Genomic DNA, 21,936 nt, shown 5'->3' with positions numbered 1-21,936 from the left:
TCCCGAATACAAAAGCTGTAGTTATATTTTTCAGATTGATTATATCTGTTTATTTTTTGCTATTTTCCATGGTGATTAAAAAAACAAAGCTTTAAGACTAAGTTGTGTTTAAAAAATGAACCTAATTACATAATTTATTCATCTCAGAGCTTGATAAAAAAAATATTATGACCTGCCTAAATACTTACCAAACCAAAAACAAAAACAAACCCAGTGCTGTCAAGTTGATTCCGACTCATAGTGCCCCTGTAGGACAGAGTAGAACTGCCTCATAGAGTTTCCAAGGAGCACCTGGCAGATTCGAACTGCCGACTCTTTGCTTAGCAGCCGTAACACTTAGCCACTATGCCACCAGGGTACAGGTGTTAAAAATAATGGAATTTAGTTGCGTACCAGAATTGATTCTTAACCTGAGTTAATATTTCAGATCTCGCTTACTGTGTATTTTTATTGTGTCTAAAACCTTTAATGTTCTACATAATAGAATACAACTCTTCAGAAAAGATATCTTACTATTACATATTGTAATTTCCCATAGACTTCGGAATGTCTTTTTCTAATTTAATCTATTTTCTTTGAAGTTAAGTTTGCTATTTTGGTTAAGACATAATGGTTCAGTTAAGTATCTTGATATATTTTAATATCAGCTGATTAATCATATCAAGTTTATGGCTGTATTTTATTCTGAGGCAAACATACAGCTAATTTTTGACTTACCAAGTCACTGTATAAAATAGAGAACATCCATACACTTAGATGTAATGTCCGCAATTGTGGTTTCATTCCCATTCTATTAAGCAAAGCCTACTTAGACACTATTGCTGCTGAGTTAGGAAATCTAGACACCTTAGTCTTATTCCTATGTAATATTCACGTATGGTCTATGGCAGTGATCCTCAAACTTAAGCAGTCATCAGCATCATCTCTGGAGAACTTGTCAAAACAAATCTCTGGGCCCCACCTACAGAGTTCCTGACTCTATAGGTCTGGGATTGGGCCAGAGAACTTCCATTTCTAACAATTTCCCAGTGATGCTGATGGTGCTGTTCTGGGGACCACACTCTGAGAACCATTGGTCTACTGGAAGGCAAGTAGAGCGGAGTGGCGAAGACCCTGAACTTGGGCAATAGGCCTAGCGTTCAGCCCCTGGTTTTGACACTTAGTAGCTGTGTAACTTGGACAAGTTAGGAATCAACTTTGCCATCTCTAAAATAAGAACTAATATTTATTAGGAATATTGAATGAATTAAGTGCTTAGAACAATGCCTGGCATGTCATGTGCATGCAGTAAAGAACACTAGTAACTAGGGCTGATTGTAATTAAGAGTGTTAGTAGAAGAAATAGTATTTAGTGTTAATAGAGAATACATTTACCTTAGTTCTAATGCAGCAAGTTTATCAGTCTTTGCTACAAAGGCTGGAGAGAGCTTGGCTTTCACGGAAGATATTCTCTCTATGAGAAATGTTTTGAGCTAGAAGAATATCTGGGGAAAAGAATTGCCCCTAGTGAAAGCGCTTTTGAGAACGTGTTGGAGAATGGAATCTGGATTACAGTTTAAACAAAAGTTTATCCAATTGTGAAATAAATTTCTCAATGTTCATAACTTACTGCATTTGTTTCTTTCCTTCCCATAGCAACAAGAGCAAGACCCAACCAACCTATACATCTCAAATCTCCCCATTTCTATGGACGAGCAGGAACTTGAGAATATGCTGAAACCCTTCGGACATGTCATTTCCACAAGAATACTAAGAGACGCTAATGGCGTCAGCAGAGGAGTTGGCTTTGCCAGGTAAACCACTTGCTCTGTTTATATCCCCTTCTCATTGTTCCCTTTTAATTCCATTTGTTTCTAGTATTAGGGCCCAAAGTGAGAGAATATGCAAAACAAAAGAAAAATGAACTTTATCAAAGTATCTCTGTTTGTATCTTTGATTCCAGCCAAAGAATTCCAACGTGATTATAAATACATTGTGCTTGCTAAAATGTGTACGTAGAATGTTCATGTGTCTTGAGTCATAACAATATGCATACTCCATTCCCGGGCCTCTGTGTAGATCAACACACTCAGACGCTGCCCATTGTTGTGGGGGCTAATGTCCAGAACCCCAAAGCAAAACACCCCAGGTGGTGGACAAAGCATCCAAATGTTTTTGCACTGCGTTACCAGAGAGATGGTAGAATTTCTCAGCAAGGAGAAGAGGGGAAAGGTTTAGAGAAACACGAATTGTTGGGAAGTCCCAAGGAACCCAGAAATATAAGGGGAGGTCAAGGGGGTATTTGCATTTAAGAGGCCCTGGCTGTGTGTTTTTGATGTTTTAAGCACGACAGGAAAAAAGCAAATTGCTCTTCTTTCATTGTTGGAAAAGGAAGAGTAGTTTTCATGTTAACTTTAAGGGATTGTTTACAAAAGAGGGTCACAGCCAGGAATGAAGTTAAAACGTTTGTACCTGCTGTGCTTTCCTGAAAAACAGAGCTAAAAGAATCACAGAGAAAAAGCAACTGCTCCATAAGAAAGATGCAAAGCAAAGCCTTGTCTCGATGGTGTGGTGCCTTTATGTGTGTCTCCAGCTAACTTAACACAGATGGGTGGAAGGACTTTATGTGCCACATCTGAAGTCAGCCCACTGCAGACAGGTCGTCCACCTAGGATGAACCCTGCTATGATATGGAAAACCATTCCAAACCACCTTGGAAGATAACAAATTGTATTGTAAGTGGAAACTGATCTCTAACTTGACTTCCTGGAGGTCAAGGGCCGTGTCTTAAATTTTTTTTTTTTTTATTCCCCACAATAGTTTACACTTGGCAGAGCAGTAGACATATATGCAAGGTACTTGCTTGATGATTTGACTAGAAATAAGCAGAACGAAGCAAATCTCCCTGACTTGAATGTACATATGAGACATTCTGGCTTTGGAACATTGATGACTTGATTTTCACGGTCATGCAGAGCTAATATATGGCCTGGGTCTCTGAATTTTGCCAGTCAGGTAATTCCCTGAGTGAATACAGCCTGCTGTTGGAGGTTTGACCAGGGCGGGAGTTCACTGAAATGACTGATATGTTTCATTTTACACAACATGCAACTTCCTTTAGATTTTCTTCTCCCCAACCTCAGCCCTCAAAAAGAAAACTCTTCCGTAACGAATCAGTTCCTCCCTTATTTGTCCTCCTGCTGAGAAATGAACATATTTCAGATTCATCAAGAGAACATATTTTCTAAGACAACGTGTAGTGCTGTTTTTAAAACATGGGACTTTTTTTTGTGCTACAAAGATTGGGTTATTCATTTCTTTTCCATTTATCTTTTCTGGACACAGTTTGCTCAAAATGAATCATGTTCTTCTTAAGTGCAGAGCCAAGTAGTGTACATTGTAAAAGGCAAAACTGTAATCATAGCATAGGGTGTCATGAAAAGATAAAGCGTAACAAGGTTATTGTCTTTAGAATGGAAAGGTTGGGGATTTGAAATTATTGTATGCCTTTCCCTCCTCCAGTGCCTTTTATATATAGCGGCAATAACGATCCCTTAAATATGCAAATAAGATTGTGTCAGGAGTCTGCTTACAACTCTTCCATGCAGCCTCAATGATTTGACTTGCCTCCCTCTCCACTGGAAACCCTGGTGGTGTAGTGGTTAAGTGCTACGGCTGCTAACCAAAGGGTCGGCAGTTCGAATCTGCCAGGTGCTCCTTGGAAACTCTATGGGACAGTTCTACTCTGTCCTGTAAGGTCAGAATTGACTCAACGGCATTGGGTTTGGTTTGATTATGCACCTCTGCATCATCCCTGACTTTTCTCCTCTTCCTGGCGTGGCCTCTTCCTACTTTGTGTCTAAGGGCACAAGCCAGGGAACTGTTCTTGCCCTAGCTTCTTCCTCATCCCCCAGCTGTGGGCTTATATGTCCTTTCTTCAGAGAAGCCTTCACTAACCTCTAACCCCAGCCTTCAGACAATGTTAGGTGTTCTCGTTTCAGCTCCTATAAAAGTTATTTTTGTTGTTTTCATATTTTTTTAAATATAATTTACCACAATTGTAATCAATTAGTTCTTTATATGTTTGCTTAATGCCTATGATCATCCACTAGATTGCACTTGCCATTAACTTAGGGATCATGCCTGCCTTTTTCATTTTGGGGTGGATTGTTGGGTGGTTGGTTGATTTCGCAGTTACCGTCCTATGAAATCCCTGAGTGTCTAAATTCAAAGCAAACTTTGAGGTTTAGACATGAACTATTGTAGTCACAGTCCAATACTGAAACTTAGGTCTCGGTACTCAAAACCATGTATTTTCTAATTTCACAAGGTGACATATTATTGGAAAAGGAAATCAGAGTTTAAAGTCAAGACATTGATTTCTTGTGCCTAAGAAATTCAAAAGGAAATAGCGTCTATCTCAATTGTGTAAGAAGCCAGAAACCTATACACGATAAGTATTTCATTCTCCAAGTATCTTAGACCTTAAGTTGTGATGTACCTAATTTGGTGGGGCAAGTTTTATTCATTGAATTTTAGCTATGCCATAAGTAAGTAGATCTGCCTCAATCCTTCTTGACCTTTCTACAGATTGATCATTCACACCTTAAGACGTTTACAACATGTGTGTCCCTCTCTTTCAAATACCATCCTCTCCCTCTCTCATTTAGCCTTTCTTAATAGGAGCGTCTTCTCTGAACTACAAAACAGAGATGATTTGAGTAACTATTTTCTCAATTTGTTGAAGGATGGTACATAGCTAGTGAGAGAAGTTAATGGATTATATGCCCCGGAAACCTCAGGACAGTGGTTCTCAAAGTACAGTTCCCAGATTAGCAGCATCAGCATCACCTGGGAACTTGCTAGAAATGGGAATTATTGGGCCCCATCTCAGCTGTAGTGAATGGGCAGTCTGGAAGGTGGGGCCTAGGAATCTGGGTATTAACAAACACTTTAGACTGTTGATCTCTAGAGTTTGGGAACCATTGCCTTAGGGCATTAGGGCTGGTTCTCAGAATTATCTGGAAGGCCTATAAAAATGCTTACTGCTCTTCCCACTCCTAGAGTTTCTGATTTAATAGGTCTGGGGTGGGACTCAATAATTTGCATTTCTAACAAGTTCCCAGGAAATGCTGACACTGCCGCTCCCAGAACACAATTTGAGTGCCACTACTCTAAAGCTACCTCTAAATTTTCCAGGTGGAATTAATTTTTGTTGGTACCTCTATCACACTGTACCACTTTCTCGAAATGTACTAATGATGAATCTATCTCCGTTCCTGTCCCTCAAGAGTAGAGACTGTTTCTTCTTCCTCATACACATTCCAGAACTTAGAACGTTGTCTGACATGTAATTGACCTTCAGTAAATTTTTAATGATGAATGAATGAAATCACTTTGCTATGTTTTGACTACAGCAACATGCAGAAAGACAGCATTTGTGATAATGATAAGGCAAATTCTGATATAGGGTATCCTGGAACATTAGAGCAAACTGCAGTAGCATCAGCCCAAGTATTTCCGGTTCACAAATTGTTTCTTCCTCTGAGAGTTCACAGTGCCACAGGCATGTTTACAATAATATTGTTTTGATCGAGAGAATAGCCAGCCTATAATTGTGCCTGGTAAATTTTTGTACATATCTCTTGAAGTTATGACTATCTGGAGTCATGAAACCTGAATAACTCAGTGGGCTTCACTTTGAATATTACCATGGGTCACTCCTCACTGCCAGATGTGGCCCCTGATCTACGCACAGGGAATCTGAAAATTCCTCTGACAGGAAAGAAAACTCCCCGTTATTATTTTACTTGGAAACTATACATTCATCGTCTTTGATAACCATCACTTCAAAGTCAAAGTAGGATCTTCATTTTATATTTAAAACGCTGAACTTCAAAGCGTCGATTTGAATGCCAGTAGGGCGCATATAGAGCGCAATTGCAGGCTTTTCAAAGTTCCAGAAGCAGTAGGTAGTGTCTGAAATCACAGACATTTTATTTTTCGCTGTTATTTATTTATTTTCTTCCTCTCTTAGTCTCTTGTAACTTAAAACAGTTTTGTAAGATCCACTCCCCTCCAGGCAGCATTTTATAGCCAAGTCATAAACCTCTAAAAACAGAAGTTTATGGTGGGAATGCTGACAGTCAGACGCACTACTGCAGAGCTGGTGGTGCCAACAGACTACCTGGCCTGCGAGGGTGAGGATCAGAGCATAAATCAGCTGGAGTCTAGAGGGACAGAGCTGTGTGTTCATGCTATCCATTTCCAGTTCCCAGAAACCTGAGACCGTTTGTCCAACAAAAATCACATGGAGGGAATGGTATAAGAGGCCGGTAAAGAATGACCCCAAGTGAAGAAGGAAGTGGGGGAGAAGCATTCCCAATTAATCCAGCTTCAACATCTGGGAACATAGACCCTCTTTGAGAAATGTATTTAGTGTCCCCTGGTGAGTTAAAGAGCGTGAGAGACTGATGAGAGGAGAGACCTTTATGTGTTGCAGGGTTTTTCACCCCTCTTCAGTCCTCTTTAATTTGATTCTCATGGAGCTTTGTTTGAATGACTTTTAACATATGGCTAGCTCTGTGTTCCATCTCTCTCTACTGAATTAGAAAGAAATAGTTGAAGTTCTCTGTTCTTTCACTACGTTAAAACAAAAGTAATTACGGTTTTTAGGCAGGCAAATATTAGCCTGATTTTTAAATATTGGTATAAAAAGGCAGCTCAAAGTATTTTTTGTATGTTTTCCATTAATAACTTTGAATAACTTTGAATATTCTTAGCGTTTTATAGATTCACTACGTACTGCTTGATACTTCTTCTTGCTCCCTCTTCTCTCCCACCTTCTGAAATGCAATGCAAACACTGATTCTGAATAAACATAATGAACACAGAAATTACCAAAAAAAAATTATGTTCTTTGTAGGCAAATATACCAGAATCCAAAGCCAAACCCATTGCTGTTGAGTCAATTCCAACTCATAGCGACCCTATAGGACAGAGTAGAACTGCCCCACAGGGTTTCCAAGGAGCAGCTGGTAGATTCAAACTGCTGACCTTTTGGTTAGCAGCTGAGCTTGCCTTTAAAACCACCATTATGTCTATCAAAATTTGTTTTTTTTTGTTGTTTGGAATTTGTTTTTACTATATTTTATATCTACCTTGAGTTCATCTTTTTATTAATGCTTTTTCCCTTACCTTTTTTGGCGATTCTCTTGTCATGTCTCTTACTATCTCAAATGCACAGAACCAGGAAATCAAATGTGACCAAAGAAAATCTCTAAAATATAAACTTAGTGACTAGTAATCACCAAACCACAGCTGTGTTTGCACAGAAACAGGTTACAGTTGTGTTTGCTGAGTTTGAGGGAAATAAGGGCCGTTATATTTTATTCCTTTTGGTAATTTTAATTCCTCTCCCAATTGCTGACAGGTGTGATCCTGTGCAGCGTCTACTCCTGGCCCACCCTCCAACTTCTTCGTCTTTATTCTTGTTTTGTGTGCGTGCCTTCTCTTACCCTCATCTGTTTCTTATCATTCCCTTTTTGTCTTTCTTTTACCCTCAGCAAGTGGAAAGTTCATGATCACAGCTGGAGGAGGCAGAACATTCTGCTTTCTTTCTCCGTATATTCTGAGCCCTGGGTTCTAGGACCACAACTTACCAATCGATCAAACAAACAGACTAATTAAACTGCCTCAAATAATCTATTATTCTGAAATTTCCTGGACCCAATTCTTGCTCTATGCATGCTTTTGTAAAAATTTAGAGAAGGGGAACATACATTGTATTCCTTCATTATTATAAAGTTAAAATGACTAGATTCCAGAGCCTTCCCTCTGCAGGAGAGTCTGGAAAAGGAAATCTGAGAAACTGAAGTTGGAAAACTTTCTTAACTCAAGACTGGAAATAGTGGCCAGTCAATGTGCTCGGAGCCAAGAAGATCTCTCTGCTCTATCCCTACTGTAAGCACAAACCGTCATGAAGACTCTGGGCATTCAGAAGGCTATGGGGATTTGAGGCATGCTGTCTGCTTCTAGTCAAGAGAGAAGAAAGCCTTGGAAAGCTAGCGCAATATACTCTGGACTAGAAGTTTGATTCTCTTTTATTTAGTACCTTGTTGTTGTTGTCAGGTGCCATCAAGTCGGTTCTGACTCATAGTGACCCTATGTATAAAATAATGAAACACTGCCTGGTCTTGAGCCTTCTTCACAATTGTCGTTATGCTTGAGCCCATTGTTGCAGTCACTGTATCAGTCTATCTCATTGAGGGTCTTCTCCTTTTTCACTGACCCTCCACTTTACCAAGCATGGTGTCCCTTTCCAGGGCCTGGTCCCTCCTAATAACATGTCCAAAGTATGTGAGACAAAGTCTTGCCATCCTTGCTTCAAAGAACCATTTTGGCTGTATTTCTTCCAATACAGATATGTTCGTTCTTCTGGCAGTCCATGGTGTATTCAATATCCTTCACCAACACCATAATTCAAAGGTATGAAATAGGGGACCAGCATTCTGTGAGTTGGACCAATCCATCACTTTTCTATATCCCCTTGGTTATAAACCTGGCTTTAGCTTACATCTCAGTTTTGCACCTTCTAGCTGTGTGTTTTGGGGCCAGTTACTTAAACACTCTGTGCCTCCTTTCCTGATAGGTAAAATTTATTCATTCATTCAATTCATCAGTAAACATACTATGGGTCCTATTAGTGTGCAAGTCATTATTCCTCATGAAGTAATTTAAAGATGTATCATAAAAGGAACTATCTGCTTTCCTGGCACTTACATTCTACTGGGTGGGAGTTGCAATCACACAAATCATCAAATATCAAATAGTTAATGTCATAAAATATAAAGTGTTTTAAAAAGAAAACGAGTGGATGTGACAAAGTATGGGAGCGTGAGAAGTGGGAGGACAAGGATAGGAAGGCCTTCTAAGGAGGTCACATTTAAACTGAGATGTGAATGATAAGACGAAACCAGTCTTGAGAATCTCTTGATCGGGGGTGGGAAGGGGAGAATCTCTTGTCCAAGGGAAAGGAAGTAAAAGATCTAAGGTGGGACCAAGTTTGGCGTGTTTGGGAAACAGAAATAAGGCAAAGTTGTTAGACCACAGAGCATGGGAAAGACATGCAGTAGATAATGATATCCAGGAATGAAATATGGCTATAGCTCAAAGACATGGATTAAAAGGTCTAATGCATTCCAGCGGCACTGAATGACAGGCCTTATCTGAACCTGCCCATACTATGCTTATTAATTCCTTCTTTACCTCATTTTTAGCTTTTTAATTTAATTTCCTTTCATTTCATTATCATAAGTCCTTTCGATCCAGACATAAGTCCATCCACATATGAGTAGTTGATATTTGACAAAGGCCCCAAAACAGTTAAATGGGGAAAAGACAGTCTTTTTAACAAACGGTGCTGGCATAACTGGATATCCATCTGCAAAAAGAAAAAAAGAAACAAGACCCATACCTCACTCCATGCACAAAAACAAGCTCAAAATGGATCAAAGACCTAAATATAAAATCTAAAACAATACAGATCATGGAAGAAAAAATAGGGACAACATTAGGAGCCCTCATACAAGGCGTAAACAGTATAGAAAACATTTTAAAGAATGTAGAAGAAAAACTGGATAACTGGGAGCTCCTAAAACTCAAACACTTATGCTCATCCAAAGACTTCACCAAAACAGTAAAAAGACTACCTACAGACTGGGAAAAAGTTTTTAGCTATGACATTTCCGATCAGCACCTGATCTCTAAAATCTACATGCTACTGCAAAAACTCAACTACAAAAAGACAAATAACCCAATTAAAAAATGGGCAAAAGATATGAATAGACATTCAGGTAGCTAACAGATACATGAGGAAATGTTCACAATCATTAGCCATTAGAGAAATGCAGATCAAAACTACAATGAGATTTCATCTCCAACAAGGCTGGCATTAATCCAAAAAACACAAAATGATAAATGTTGGAGAGGCTGTGGAGAGATTGGAACACTTATACACTGCTGGTGGGAATGTCAAATGGTACAAGCACTTTGGAAATCAATTTGGCCCTTCCTTAAAAAGCTAGAAATAGAACTACCATATGATCCAGCAATTGTACTCCTCGGAATACATCCTAGAGAAATAAGAGCCTTTACACGAACAGATATATGCACACCCATGTTTATTGCAGCACTGTTTGCAACAGTAAGAAGATGGAAGCAACCACGGTGCCCATCAATGGATGAATGGGTAAATAAATTATGGTATATTCACACAATGGAATACTAACTACCACCCAGTGCCGTCAAGTCAATTCCGACTCATAGCGATACTACGCATTGATAAAGAACAGTGAGGAATCAGTGAAACATTTCATAACATGGAGGAACCTGGAAGGCATTATGCTGAGTGAAATTGGTCAGTTGCAAAAGCACAAATATTGTATAAGACCACTATTATAAGAAAACTGAGAAGAAAACATTCTTTTGTGGTTACAAGAGGGGTGAAAGAGGGAGGGTGGGAGAGGGGTATTCACTAGTTAGATAGTAGATAAGAACTATTTTGGGTGAAGGAAAAGACAGCACACAGTACAGGGGAGGTCAGCGCAATTGGACTAAACCAAGAGCAAAGAAGTTTCCTGAATAAATTGAATGCTTTGAAGGCCAGTGTAGCAGGGGCAGGGGTCTGGGGACCATGGTTCCAGGGGACATCTAAGTCACTTGGCATAATAAAATCTATTAAGAAAACATTCTGCATCCCACTTTGAAGGGTGCTGCCTGGGGTCTTAAATGCTAGCATGCAGCCATCTAAGATGTATCAATTGGTCTCAACCCACCTGGATCAAAGGAGAATGAAGAACACCAAGGGCACAAGGCAATTACGAGCCCAAGAGACAGAAAGGGCCACATGAACCAGAGACTACATCATCCTGAGACCAGAAGAACTAGACGGTGCCCAGCTACAACTGATGACTGCCCTGACAGGGAACACAACAGAGAATCCCTGAGGAAGCAGGAGAGCAGTGGGATGCAGACCCCAAATTCTTAAAAAAAAGACCAGACTTAATGGTCTGACTGAGACTAGAGGGACCCTGGTGGTCATGGCCCCCAGGCCCTCTGTAGGCCCAGGACAGGAACCATTCCTGAAGCCAACTCTTCAGACATGGATTGGACTGGACAATGTGTTGGAGAGGGATGCTGGTGAGGAGTGAGCTTCTTGGATCAGGTGAACACTTGAGACTACGTTGGCATCTCCTGCCTGGAGGGGAGATGAGAGGGTAGAAGGGGTTAGAAGCTGGCAAAATGGACCTGAAAAGAGAGAATGGAGGGAGAGAGCAGACTATCTCATTAGGGGGAGAGTAATTGGGAGTATGTAGCAAGGTGTATATAAGTTTTTGTGTGATAGACTGACTCAATTTGTAAACTTTCACTTAAAGCACAATAAAAATTATATGAAAAAAATAAGCCCTTTTGAAAACACCAATGTAGGGTTAAAAGATAGATTTTGAATAGTATGCGTCTGGACAAGGGTTCACACTGGAGTTAGACACATAATTTAGTGAGAGAAACAGTTTATAGATCGAGTATTAAGACAAAAAAAATTTTTTTTCCGCTTACATTTTTCTTGAAACATACAGCCTCTGGGATACCCTTTGGTTTCTCTGTGTTTGATAGTTTTATGGTGTATCTGTCAGGGTACTGGCTGGAAGCAGAATTTTACCTCAGGTGATTGAACTGAGGAGTGAGAATGAAGGATTATTTCCAGAAATGTGGGCACAGTTAAAGAAACTGATGAAGAGATGTTGAGACACTCAGAGACCAGCAAGAGAGGGAAGCCCTTACCATACCTAGGGGTGAAGGATCAAGTGGAGAGACATGGAGGAGGGGCTGCCCGGCAAGAGTTATAGTTAGGGAGGGATGAGACCACTGTTAGACCCCAGTGAGAGATGTGGCAGCAAAGCAGGAAGGGATGAGGAAAAACCTCTCTGATCTCTCTCTACTCCTGCCTTCAGAAGTCCCACCAGCCCTAATTAAAGCCAGCAAATAAGGGAGACATGGTGATACAGTCCATAGAAAGGTCATTTCTTAGGGGCATAGAGCAGGACAACGAAGATATATGTTGCCATTGTTGTTGGTAGATGCCATTGAGTCAGTTCCAACTCCTGGCAACCCCATGTACAAGACAAGGAAGCACTGCCCTGACCTGCACCATCCTCACAATTGTTGCTATGTTTGAGCCCATTGTTGCAGCCATTGTGTTGACCCATTTCATTGAGAATCTTTGTCTTTTTCACTCACCCTCTACTTTACCAAGCATGATGTCCTTCTCCAGGGTTTGGTCCCTCTTGATAATGTATCCAAAGTAAGCAAGGAAAAGTCTTGCCACCCTCACTTCTGGTTGTACTTCTTCCAAAACAGATTTGTTTGTTCTTCTGGCAGTCCACGATATAGGGTATATTCGATATTCTTCACCAACACCAAAATTCATATCCAACAATTCTTCGGTCTTCCTTATTCACTGTCCAGCTTTCCGACACATTGATAATATCATGGCTTGCATCAGACGCACCTTAGTCCTCAAGGTGACGTCTTTGCTTTTTAGCACTTTAAAGAGGTCTTTTGCAGCACATTTGTCTAATGCAATACGTTGTTTGATTTCCTGGCTGCTGCTTCCATGGTTGTTGATTGTGAATCCAAGTAAAATGAAATCCTTGACAACTCCAATCTTTTCTCCATTTATCATGATGTTGCTTATTGGTCCTGTTGTGAGGATTTTTGTTTTCTTTATGTTGAGGTGTAATCCATACTGAAGGCTGAAGTCTTTAATTTCCATCAGTAAGTGCTTCAAGTCCTCTTGCCTTTCAGCAAGCAATGTTGTATCCTCTGCATATCGCAGTTTGTTAATGAGGCTTGCTCCAATCCTGATGCCCCGTGCTTCTTCACATAGTTCAGATTCTCAGACTATTTGCACAGCATACAGATTGAATAAGCATGGTGAGAGGATATAACCCGGATGCACATCTTTTCTGATTGTAAACCACGCAGTACCCTTTGTTCTCTTCGAAGGATTGCATCTTGATCTATGTACATATGGGGGAGGGCCAAGCAGAAAAACATGCAGATAGATTTTTTGTCCTCTCTTGACTCCACTATTTAGAAGAAAAAAAAGTAAAATCAGTGATAATAGTGTCTGATACTTCATCTTAGGACTGACAATGGATAGGGGCTGGTAGGGAGATGGCAAATTGGCTCTGGGTAAAGAAAGCAACTACTCTTTAACTCCAGCCCAGGGGTGCCATGCAGAAAATCTGCCTTAGACCATCCCATGTTTAAGAAGAGTCAGAAACTGAAATTTTCATGTGAAGTCTTCCAATTTTTCAGTGTTGACAACTATTTCAATTTTTCTGAAAATCTGTAGTTCAAACAAAACTCACCCGTTGGTCTGTAGTTTGGGGCACCTGACACAGAACTCCAGAACAGTATTTGTCAACCCTCGTTGCATACTGGAATCACCTGGGCATCTTTTAAAACTATGTGTCTGGGCCTCATGCCAAATCAATTAACTCAGAATCTCCTAGGTTGGGGCCCAGGCTCTGGCTTCTTTTCTAAATAGTTTCCTGGTAACTTTAACGTGTAGTACTATTTAGTAAGCTTTTAATTTTGAAAAAATTTTGAATTTCGATTAAGAAAAGTTGCAACACTAATACTGAGTCCCCATATACCCATACCCCGTTTCCCCCATTGTTAACCCTTGCAATACCATGGCACATTTTCAAAATTAGGAAGCTGACCTGGATACATTGCTATTAACTCTAGCCTGTATTTTTATTTTGCCAATTTCTCCATTAAGAGTCTTTCATCTGTTCCAGGATCCAGTCCAGGGTATCTTACTGCATTTAGCTGTCATGCCTCACTACTCTGCTCTGGTCTGTGATAGTTTCCCCATTTCTCCTGAGTAATACTGGCCAGCATCCTGGAGACTAGCCCCCAGTCTGGGTTTGTCTGATATTTTTCTCATGATTAGACTGGAATTATGGGTTTTAGGAAAGAATGCTATGAAGGTGAAATGCCCTTGTTGTCACATCATGTCAGGGGTATAGCACCATGGTTGACTGGGTAGAGTGGAGATAGCAGGACCCATCCAGCTTCCGAGCAGATTGAAGTTTATCAACGTGGGTCTAGAAGGCCAGCTATGGAGCACCATCTCTTCCAAATAAGCCATATGAATTGAGAGTTGAAACGCAGGTTCTATTCCAGGCTCTTTCACTAACTAGTCTTTAGGGAAGCCAACCACAATCTCCCAGTGTTAGTTTCTTTCATCTGTACAATGTAGACATTAATACCTCAGGCCATTTCCAGTCCTGAAATTATGCAATACTAAAACTGTGGGATGGGTTTTCATTAGGCAAATAGTGTCCACCTTTACATTTCCTAAGAGGAGTGAGTTGTTGTGCTGAGCAAGGTACAGCCAAAATACCTGGGTTTCTGCAAAGCCAAGGAGGCCACTCGGCTTTACTCTTTGTCATTTATGACACTTGTGTCCTAAGAATGTCAGGCACCTGGCAGGAAGAACAAAGAATGCAAAAACTAAGAAGAGAATTCAACTCATTCATTCACTCGTTTTTGTCCCTGGGACGCATGATTAATCCTTCCGTTACACAGATTAAGAAGTAAATGACATCATTGTTTTTGAAATATCAGAAGGAGTGCTTGCACATTTTAATATTTAAAAAAAATTTTTTTTTTATGTTGACGCTTTTCTTAAATCTTACCGGATATGAGGATGAGTGGCTCTAAAGCTGGATGCTCTCCGTTGCCAATAATTCGTACAGGCCTGTGATTGCAAAACCTCAAAAATTTCACAATAGTGGAAACCTCTAATTAACCAAAATAAATGAGAGTGGACTCGTTTTTGATCCGTGGTTAATAATGTTTATTTCTTTAAGAACATGAATGGAGAGATTCTCTATTGAAATAAGTGTGTTCTAGGTGGGTTGAAAATGGCTTTACAAAAGATTTTCCACTACTGCGTGTTAAGTCTGACCCAGAACATTCTACTTATATTGGATCAGCTCTTATCTGATGTCATTTGCCTGTGGGAATTGTATTGGCTATGAACCTAGCTCCTCTTAGTAACACAATTCTCTGGTGCTTTTCAAGTGACTGAAGCCAGGTTTCTAGGCACTGAGACAAGAAAGAATGTCAAACAGGACCTTTAATGTGTGTTTATATTTAAACATCAGACCTAACAGAAAACCCTGAAGCTTTATACTGTGGTTGGAGCTTGTAAGAGCCTAATTAACATACTGTCAGGTGAATGGTTGGCCTGGCACACGAGTTGTTCCGAGGGACATGAGGGGGTTCAGGTACCACCAAGGAAGAATATATGCAGTTGTACTGAGTCAGTGATTCTGAAAGCGACTTGTAAAGACAGCTTTGTTTGATGTACCGTCTTTTCAGACCCACTGGATAATGCTCGTGTCAATTTCAGCGGAAGGTGTGCCAGATTTCTGATAGCTTGAGCTGGCATTTCAGCGTGGTTAATTGTGAAACTTGAGAAGAGAATGGGCATGACTTTGCCAAGATGGCTATTCAAAGCCCACCCCTTTCCTCGCAGAGCTCCGGGGGTCTCACTTTGGTTCTTTTCCCACATAAAATGCATGAGGAAGACTGAGCCTTTCTCCTTGGCAGCTCCTTCATTGCCATCTTTGCTGGGACAGCTTTGCCTTGTTAAAATGTGCCCCGTGTATTAAAATGAAATTGTCACTGCTGGATGGTACAGCATTACATGGTTTGACAGTAAACGCCAGCAGCTACAGAAAACAGACTTTTATTGCATTTATTCTTTCAGAGACCAGTGTCTCTAAAGGCTCACTGCAGACATTCACTTAAACGTGAGCGAAGCCACAATGAACAATCTAAGGCGCCATCTTTGTGCTCATGGAAACAGTCCCCATCTGGCTTGCAAGGGCTATAAAACACCAGTAAGATGACCATACATAGAATCCAGAAGGGATGACTTGAGGCTCTCAGGCCAGGAAAAAATATTTTAGATGTGGGGATGGGGTTAGCCACCTGATTCTCTTGCTTAGCTTCCTCCCGTGTTCTCTAAAACACACTATGTAGGATCAACAACACACACACACACACACACACACACACAAACTAACCCCCATCTAGTTTTGGCCTTCATTTAAGAATTCCATCTCATTTTCAGACAAAGAGAAAGGATTTGATTTATAGGACTCTTTGCAAGCAAGCTTCAGATTTTTAACTGGCTTTTATCTAGATGAGTACCCAGAGAGGGATTGGGCGCGGAGGGGGCTCTGGGGCATACGCTTTTCATTCTGTAGCTCTTCTGGAATAAAAATTCCATAAAGTAACATCTGCAGTAATTAAGGGCTTACATTTCCTCTCCCATTCATGTTTCTGCTAGGAGGAAAGGTTATTTTCCCTAAGAGACAATGCATAGTAGATCCTGTGGGAAGAGAGAAAGAGCGGAATTAGAATGCTTTTGTTCCTGGAAATGGAAGTTTCCTATCTCGGAAAAAAAAAAAAAAAAAATCATAATAAGCTGGAAGACTTACTGTAAAAGCTTCCACTGAAAATAAAACAAGAAAGTTAGAAAATTGTCCTTAGCAGCGCCTAAATATTTGGAACAGGGAAAGAATATTCTTGCCTTCCTAATCCAAATACCTTCTATATGGGGGGAATTTGTGATTAAGTAGTGAAAACACTAAATGTTATCTTTGTTTTTATTTTTATTTCTTACACATCACATAATACTAAGCTTAAAGTCCCCGCCCTCCCTTGTTTGGACAAAAACTTGATTCTTTTTTAAGACTTTCCTCAGAATAACACTTCTGTGGATCCAGTGTCCCCAGGGATAAAAAGAATGGTGATCTGTTCATATCTGGTTAGTTATGCTAATAGCAAGACCAGCTACATGATTTGTGGGCCCAGGGAAAGACCAAACTATGGGGTCCTTGTTAAAAAATTATTGAGAATTTCAAGATGGTGGCAGCAGAGAGTTAGACCAAGTGGGGGGTTGTTCTAAACACACGGCTCTGTGTAACCACGCAGGTCTCACGTCCATGGGGTCATTCCTGCTTTGCAGGTAGAGATTTTCCATTCGTATTGATGTAGAAAGATGTGGATCCATCTTATGCCTCATAGGAGTACTCATCTGAGAGCAAATTTTTTTTTTAATTAGAGTCAGAAAATAATTTGTTGTTGCTGTATGCTGTTAAGTCAGTTCCAACTCCAAGCGACCCCATCTGACAGAGTGGAACTGCCCCATGGAGTTTCCTAGGCTATCATCTTTACAGGAGCAGATCACCAGGTCTTTCTCTAGCAGATCCTGGAATTGCTAACCTTTTCAGTTAGTAGCCGCACATGAGCTTGACCATTGTGCCACCAGGGCTCCTTTCAGAAAATAATTATAACTGCTCAAGTGGATACTGTATCTGACATCACCTTCGAATTCCTTAACCTGATAATTCAGGTGCACTTATCTGTGTGTGAGCTTATTTCCAAGAATTTCCCCAGTGAGATTTCCGCCCCACCCACAGTCATCTGCTCACTCTCCCTCATTGTACAAAAGACACAGGCCCTCTCATCTGTCCAGCCCACCCCGTGCCCTAATTCCCGCAAGAGGTTTCTCCTGCACTTCTTAGGCACTGGCTGGGTTGGGTGCCTACTTAGTGTCCCCCTGGCTTCTGGGATTCCTTCAACTTTTGGTATCGTGTGGCTATAACGGAAGCCCAGGTGGCATAGTGGTTAAGAGCGTGGCTGCTAACCAAAAGGTTGGCAGTTCGAATCTACCGGCACTCCTTGGAAACCATATGGGACACTTCTACCCTGTCCTATAGAGTCGTTATGAGTCAGAATCAACTTGATGCCAAAAGGTTTGATTTTGGTTTTTATAGCTGTAAATGTAATTATAACTCATTTGGCATTTGTTAACATATTTTTTCCTTATCTTGCTTCCTTGTGCATGTAACACACATGAAATTCAAATATAAGAAAGCTTTACAACTTGTGTCTAAGGGCTCCATTCCAAGAAAGTACATATTAATAACAGCAGAAAATCCAAAGTCATACTTTGCCTTTTAGACACATTTCATATACATTCTTTCATGTGTATATGTGATGTTCTAAAAATCTACTTTTATCTTCAGTGTAGCGTTTATGGAACTTAATTTCCTTTCATCAAAATCAACTCTTTAATTTTTATCTTCCCGACCCAGTTTTCCACCACTCGTCTGTCAGTGTGTCGTACTGTGGTATCTTGGATGTTGCTTTGATGCTGGAAGCTATGCTGCTGATATTTCAAATGCCAGAAGGGTCAACCATGGTGGACAAGTTTCAGCGGAGCTTCTAGACTAAGGCAGACTAGGAAGAAGGACCTGGCGATCTACTTCTGAAAAAATTGGCCAGTGAAAACCTCATGAATAGCAGCAGAACATTGTCTAATATAGTACAGAAAAATGAGCCTCTCAGGTTGGAAGGCACTCAAAATATGACTGGGGAAGAGCTGCCTCCTCAGAGTAGAGTCAACCTTAATGACATGGATGGAGTCAAGCTTTAGGGACATTCATTTGTTGATGTGACATGACACAAAATGAGAAGAAAGAGCTGCAGATATCCATTAGCAATGAAAACTTGGAATGTACAAAGTATGAATCTAGGAAAATCGGAAGTTGTCAAAAATTAAATGGAATGCTCGAAGATCGATAACCTAGGCATCAATGAGCTGAAATGGACTGGTTTTGGCCATTTTGAATCAGACAATAATATGGTCTGCTAGGCCAGAAATGACAAATTGAAAAGGAATGGCGTCACATTCATTGTCAAAAAGAACATTTGAAGATCTATTCTGAAGTACAACACTGTCAGCGATAGGATAATATCCATACACCTACAATGAAGACTAGTTAATACAACTATTATTCAAATTTACACACCAATTTCTAATGCCAAAGAAAAAGAAATTGAAGATTTTTATCAGCTTCTGCAATCTGAAATTGATCAAATGTGCAATCAAGATGCATTGATAATTACTGGTGATTGGAATGCAAAAGTTGGAAATGAAGAAGGATCTGTAGTTGAAAAATATGGCCTTGGTGATAGAAACAGTGCGGGGTATCACACGGTACAATATTCCAACACAAGCCACATATTCATTACAAATGCCTTTTTTAAAAAAATGTAAATGACGACTATACACATGAACCTTGCCAGATGAAATACAGAGAAATTAAATGGATGACATCTGTGGAAATGGGAGATGTCATTACTGATGTCAGATTGATCTGGGCTCAAAGCAGAGAATACCAGAAAGATGTTTACCTGTGTTTTATTGGCTATTTGAAGGCATTTGAATATGTGCATCATAAGAAATTATGGATAACATTGTGAAGAATGGGAATTCCAGAACACTTAATTTTTGTCTGTAGAACCTGTACATAGACCAAGAGGTAATCTTTAGAACAGAACTAGAGGATAGTGCTTGGTTTAAAATCAGGAAAGGTATGTGTCAGGGTGTCAGAGTTGTATCCTTTCACCATTCTCTCTACTGCTGAGAAAGTAATCCAAAGTAAATAAAGAAAAACAAGGCATCAGGATTGGAGGAAGATTCATTAACAGCCTGCCGTATGCAGGGGACACAACCTTGCTTGCCAAAAGTGAAGGAAATTTGAAGCACTTACAGATGAAGATCAAAGACTACAGCCTTCTGTATGGATGATACCTCAACATAAAGAAAACAAAAATTCTCACAACTAAACCAAAAAACACCATCACGATAATTGGAGAAAATATTGAAGTTGTCAAGAATTTTATTTTACTTCACTCCATAATCACCATCCATGGAAGCACCAGCCAGGAAATCAAACAATGTATTGCTTTGGACAAATCTGCTACAAAAGACCTCTTTAAAGTGTTAAAAAGCAAAGATGTCACCTTGAGAACTAAGGTGTGTCTGACACAAGCCATGATATTTTTATTTTTAAATAATTTTTATTGTGCTTTATGTGAAAGTTTACAAATCAAGTCAGTCTCTCACACAAAAACCCATATACACCTTGCTACACACTCCCAATTTTTTTTTTTTTTTTAATGAGACAGCCTGCCCTCTCCTTCCGCTCTCTCTTTTCGTGTCCTTTTCACCAGCTTCTAACCCCCTCCACCCTCTCATCTCCCCACCAGGCAGGAGATGCCAACATAGTCTCAAGTGTCCACCTGATCCAAGAAGCTCACTCCTCACCAGCATCCCTCTCCAACACATTGTCCAGTCCAATCCATGTCTGAAGAGTTGGCTTCAGGAGTGGTTCCTGTCCTGGGGCAACAGAAGGTCTGGGGGCCATGACCACCAGGATCCTTCCAGTCTCAGTCAGACCATTAAGTCTGGTCGTATGAGAATTTGGGGTCTGCCTCCCACTGTTCTCCTGCTCCCTCAGGGGTTCTCTGTTGTGTTCCCTATCAGGGCAGTCATCGGTTGTAGCCGGGCACCATCTAGTTCTTCTGGCCTCAGGATGATGTAGTCACTGGTTCATGTGGCCCTTTCTGTCTCTTGGGCTCGTAATTGCCTTGTGTCCTTGGTGTTCTTCATTCTCCTTTGATCCAGGTGGGTTGAGACCAATTGATGCATCTTAGATGGCTGCTTGCTAGCGTTTAAGACCCCAGACACCACTCTTCAAAGTGGGATGCAGAATGCTTTCTTAATAGATTTTATTATGCCAATTAACTTAGTTGTCCCCTGAAACCATGGTCCCCAGACCCCTGCCCCTGCTACGCTGGCCTTCGAAGCATTCAGTTTATTCAGGAAACTTCTTTGCTTTTGGTTTAGTCCAATTGTGCTGACCTCCCCTGTACTGTGTGCTGTCTTTCCCTTCACCCAAAATAGTTCTTATCTACTATCTAATTAGTGAGTACCCCTCTCCTACCCTCCCTCCTTCACCCCTCTCGTAACCACAAAAGAATGTTTTTTTCTCAGTTTAAACTATTTCTCAAGTTTTTATAATAGTGTTCTTCTACAATATTTGGTCTTTTGCAACTGACTAATTTCACTCAGCATAATGCCTTCCGGGCTCCTCCATGTTATGAAATGTTTCAGAGATTCGTCACTGTTCTTTATCGATGCGTAGTATTCCATTGTGTGAATATACCATAATTTATTTATCTATTCATCCGTTGATGGGCACCTTGGTTGCTTCCAGCTTTTTGCTGTTGCAAACAGTGCTGCAATAAACATGGGTGTGCATATATCTGTTCGTGTAAAGGCACTTATTTCTCTAGGATATATTTCGAGGAGTGGGATTGCTGGATCGTATGGTAGTTCTATTTCTAGCTTTTTAAGGAAGGGCCAAATTGATTTCCAAAGTGCTTGTACCATTTGACATTCCCACCAGCAGTGTATAAGTGTTCCAATCTCTCCACAGCCTCTCCAACATTTATCATTTTGCATTTTCTGGATTAATGCCAGCCTTGTTGGAGTGAGATGAAATCTCATTGTAGTTTTGATCTGCATTTCTCTAATGGCTAATGATCTTGAACATTTCCCCATATATCTGTTAGCTACCTGAATGTCTTCTTTAGTGAAGTGTCTATTCATATCTTTTGCCCATTTTTTCATTGGGTTATCTGTCGTTTAGCAGTTGAGTTTTTGCGGTATTATGTAGATTTTAGAGATCAGGCTCGGATCAGAAATGTCATAGCTAAAAACTTTTTCCCAGTCTGTAGGTAGTCTTTTTACTGTTTTGGTGAAGTCTTTGGATGAGCATAGTGTTTGATTTTTAGGAGCTCCCAGTTATCTAGTTTTTCTTCTACGTTCTTTATAATGTTTTCTATGCTCTTTATGCCATGTATTAGGGCTCCTAACGTTGTCCCTATTTTTTCTTCCATGATCTTTAATGTTTTAGATTTTATGTTTAGGCCTTTGATCCATTTTGAGTTAGT

The 21,936-nt window shown here is 40.3% G+C and overlaps 1 protein-coding gene across 9 annotated transcripts in view; it reads left to right on the top strand.

Moving 5' to 3' along the window:
* RBMS3 (RNA binding motif single stranded interacting protein 3) overlaps window positions 1-21,936 on the top strand; it is an 817,329-nt gene that overhangs the window by 495,998 nt on the left and 299,395 nt on the right. For all 9 annotated transcript variants that reach the window (XM_049870948.1, XM_049870956.1, XM_049870954.1 and 6 more), the window contains exon 5: window positions 1,636-1,793. In XM_049870948.1, the coding sequence (XP_049726905.1) occupies window positions 1,636-1,793 (158 nt within the window). The remainder of the gene's footprint in view (window positions 1-1,635; window positions 1,794-21,936) is intronic.

The sequence above is a fragment of the Elephas maximus genome, chromosome 27 (genome assembly GCF_024166365.1).
Source record: "Elephas maximus indicus isolate mEleMax1 chromosome 27, mEleMax1 primary haplotype, whole genome shotgun sequence".
Classification (NCBI taxonomy): domain Eukaryota; kingdom Metazoa; phylum Chordata; class Mammalia; order Proboscidea; family Elephantidae; genus Elephas; species Elephas maximus.
This window is presented reverse-complemented; position numbering and strand designations above follow the sequence as displayed.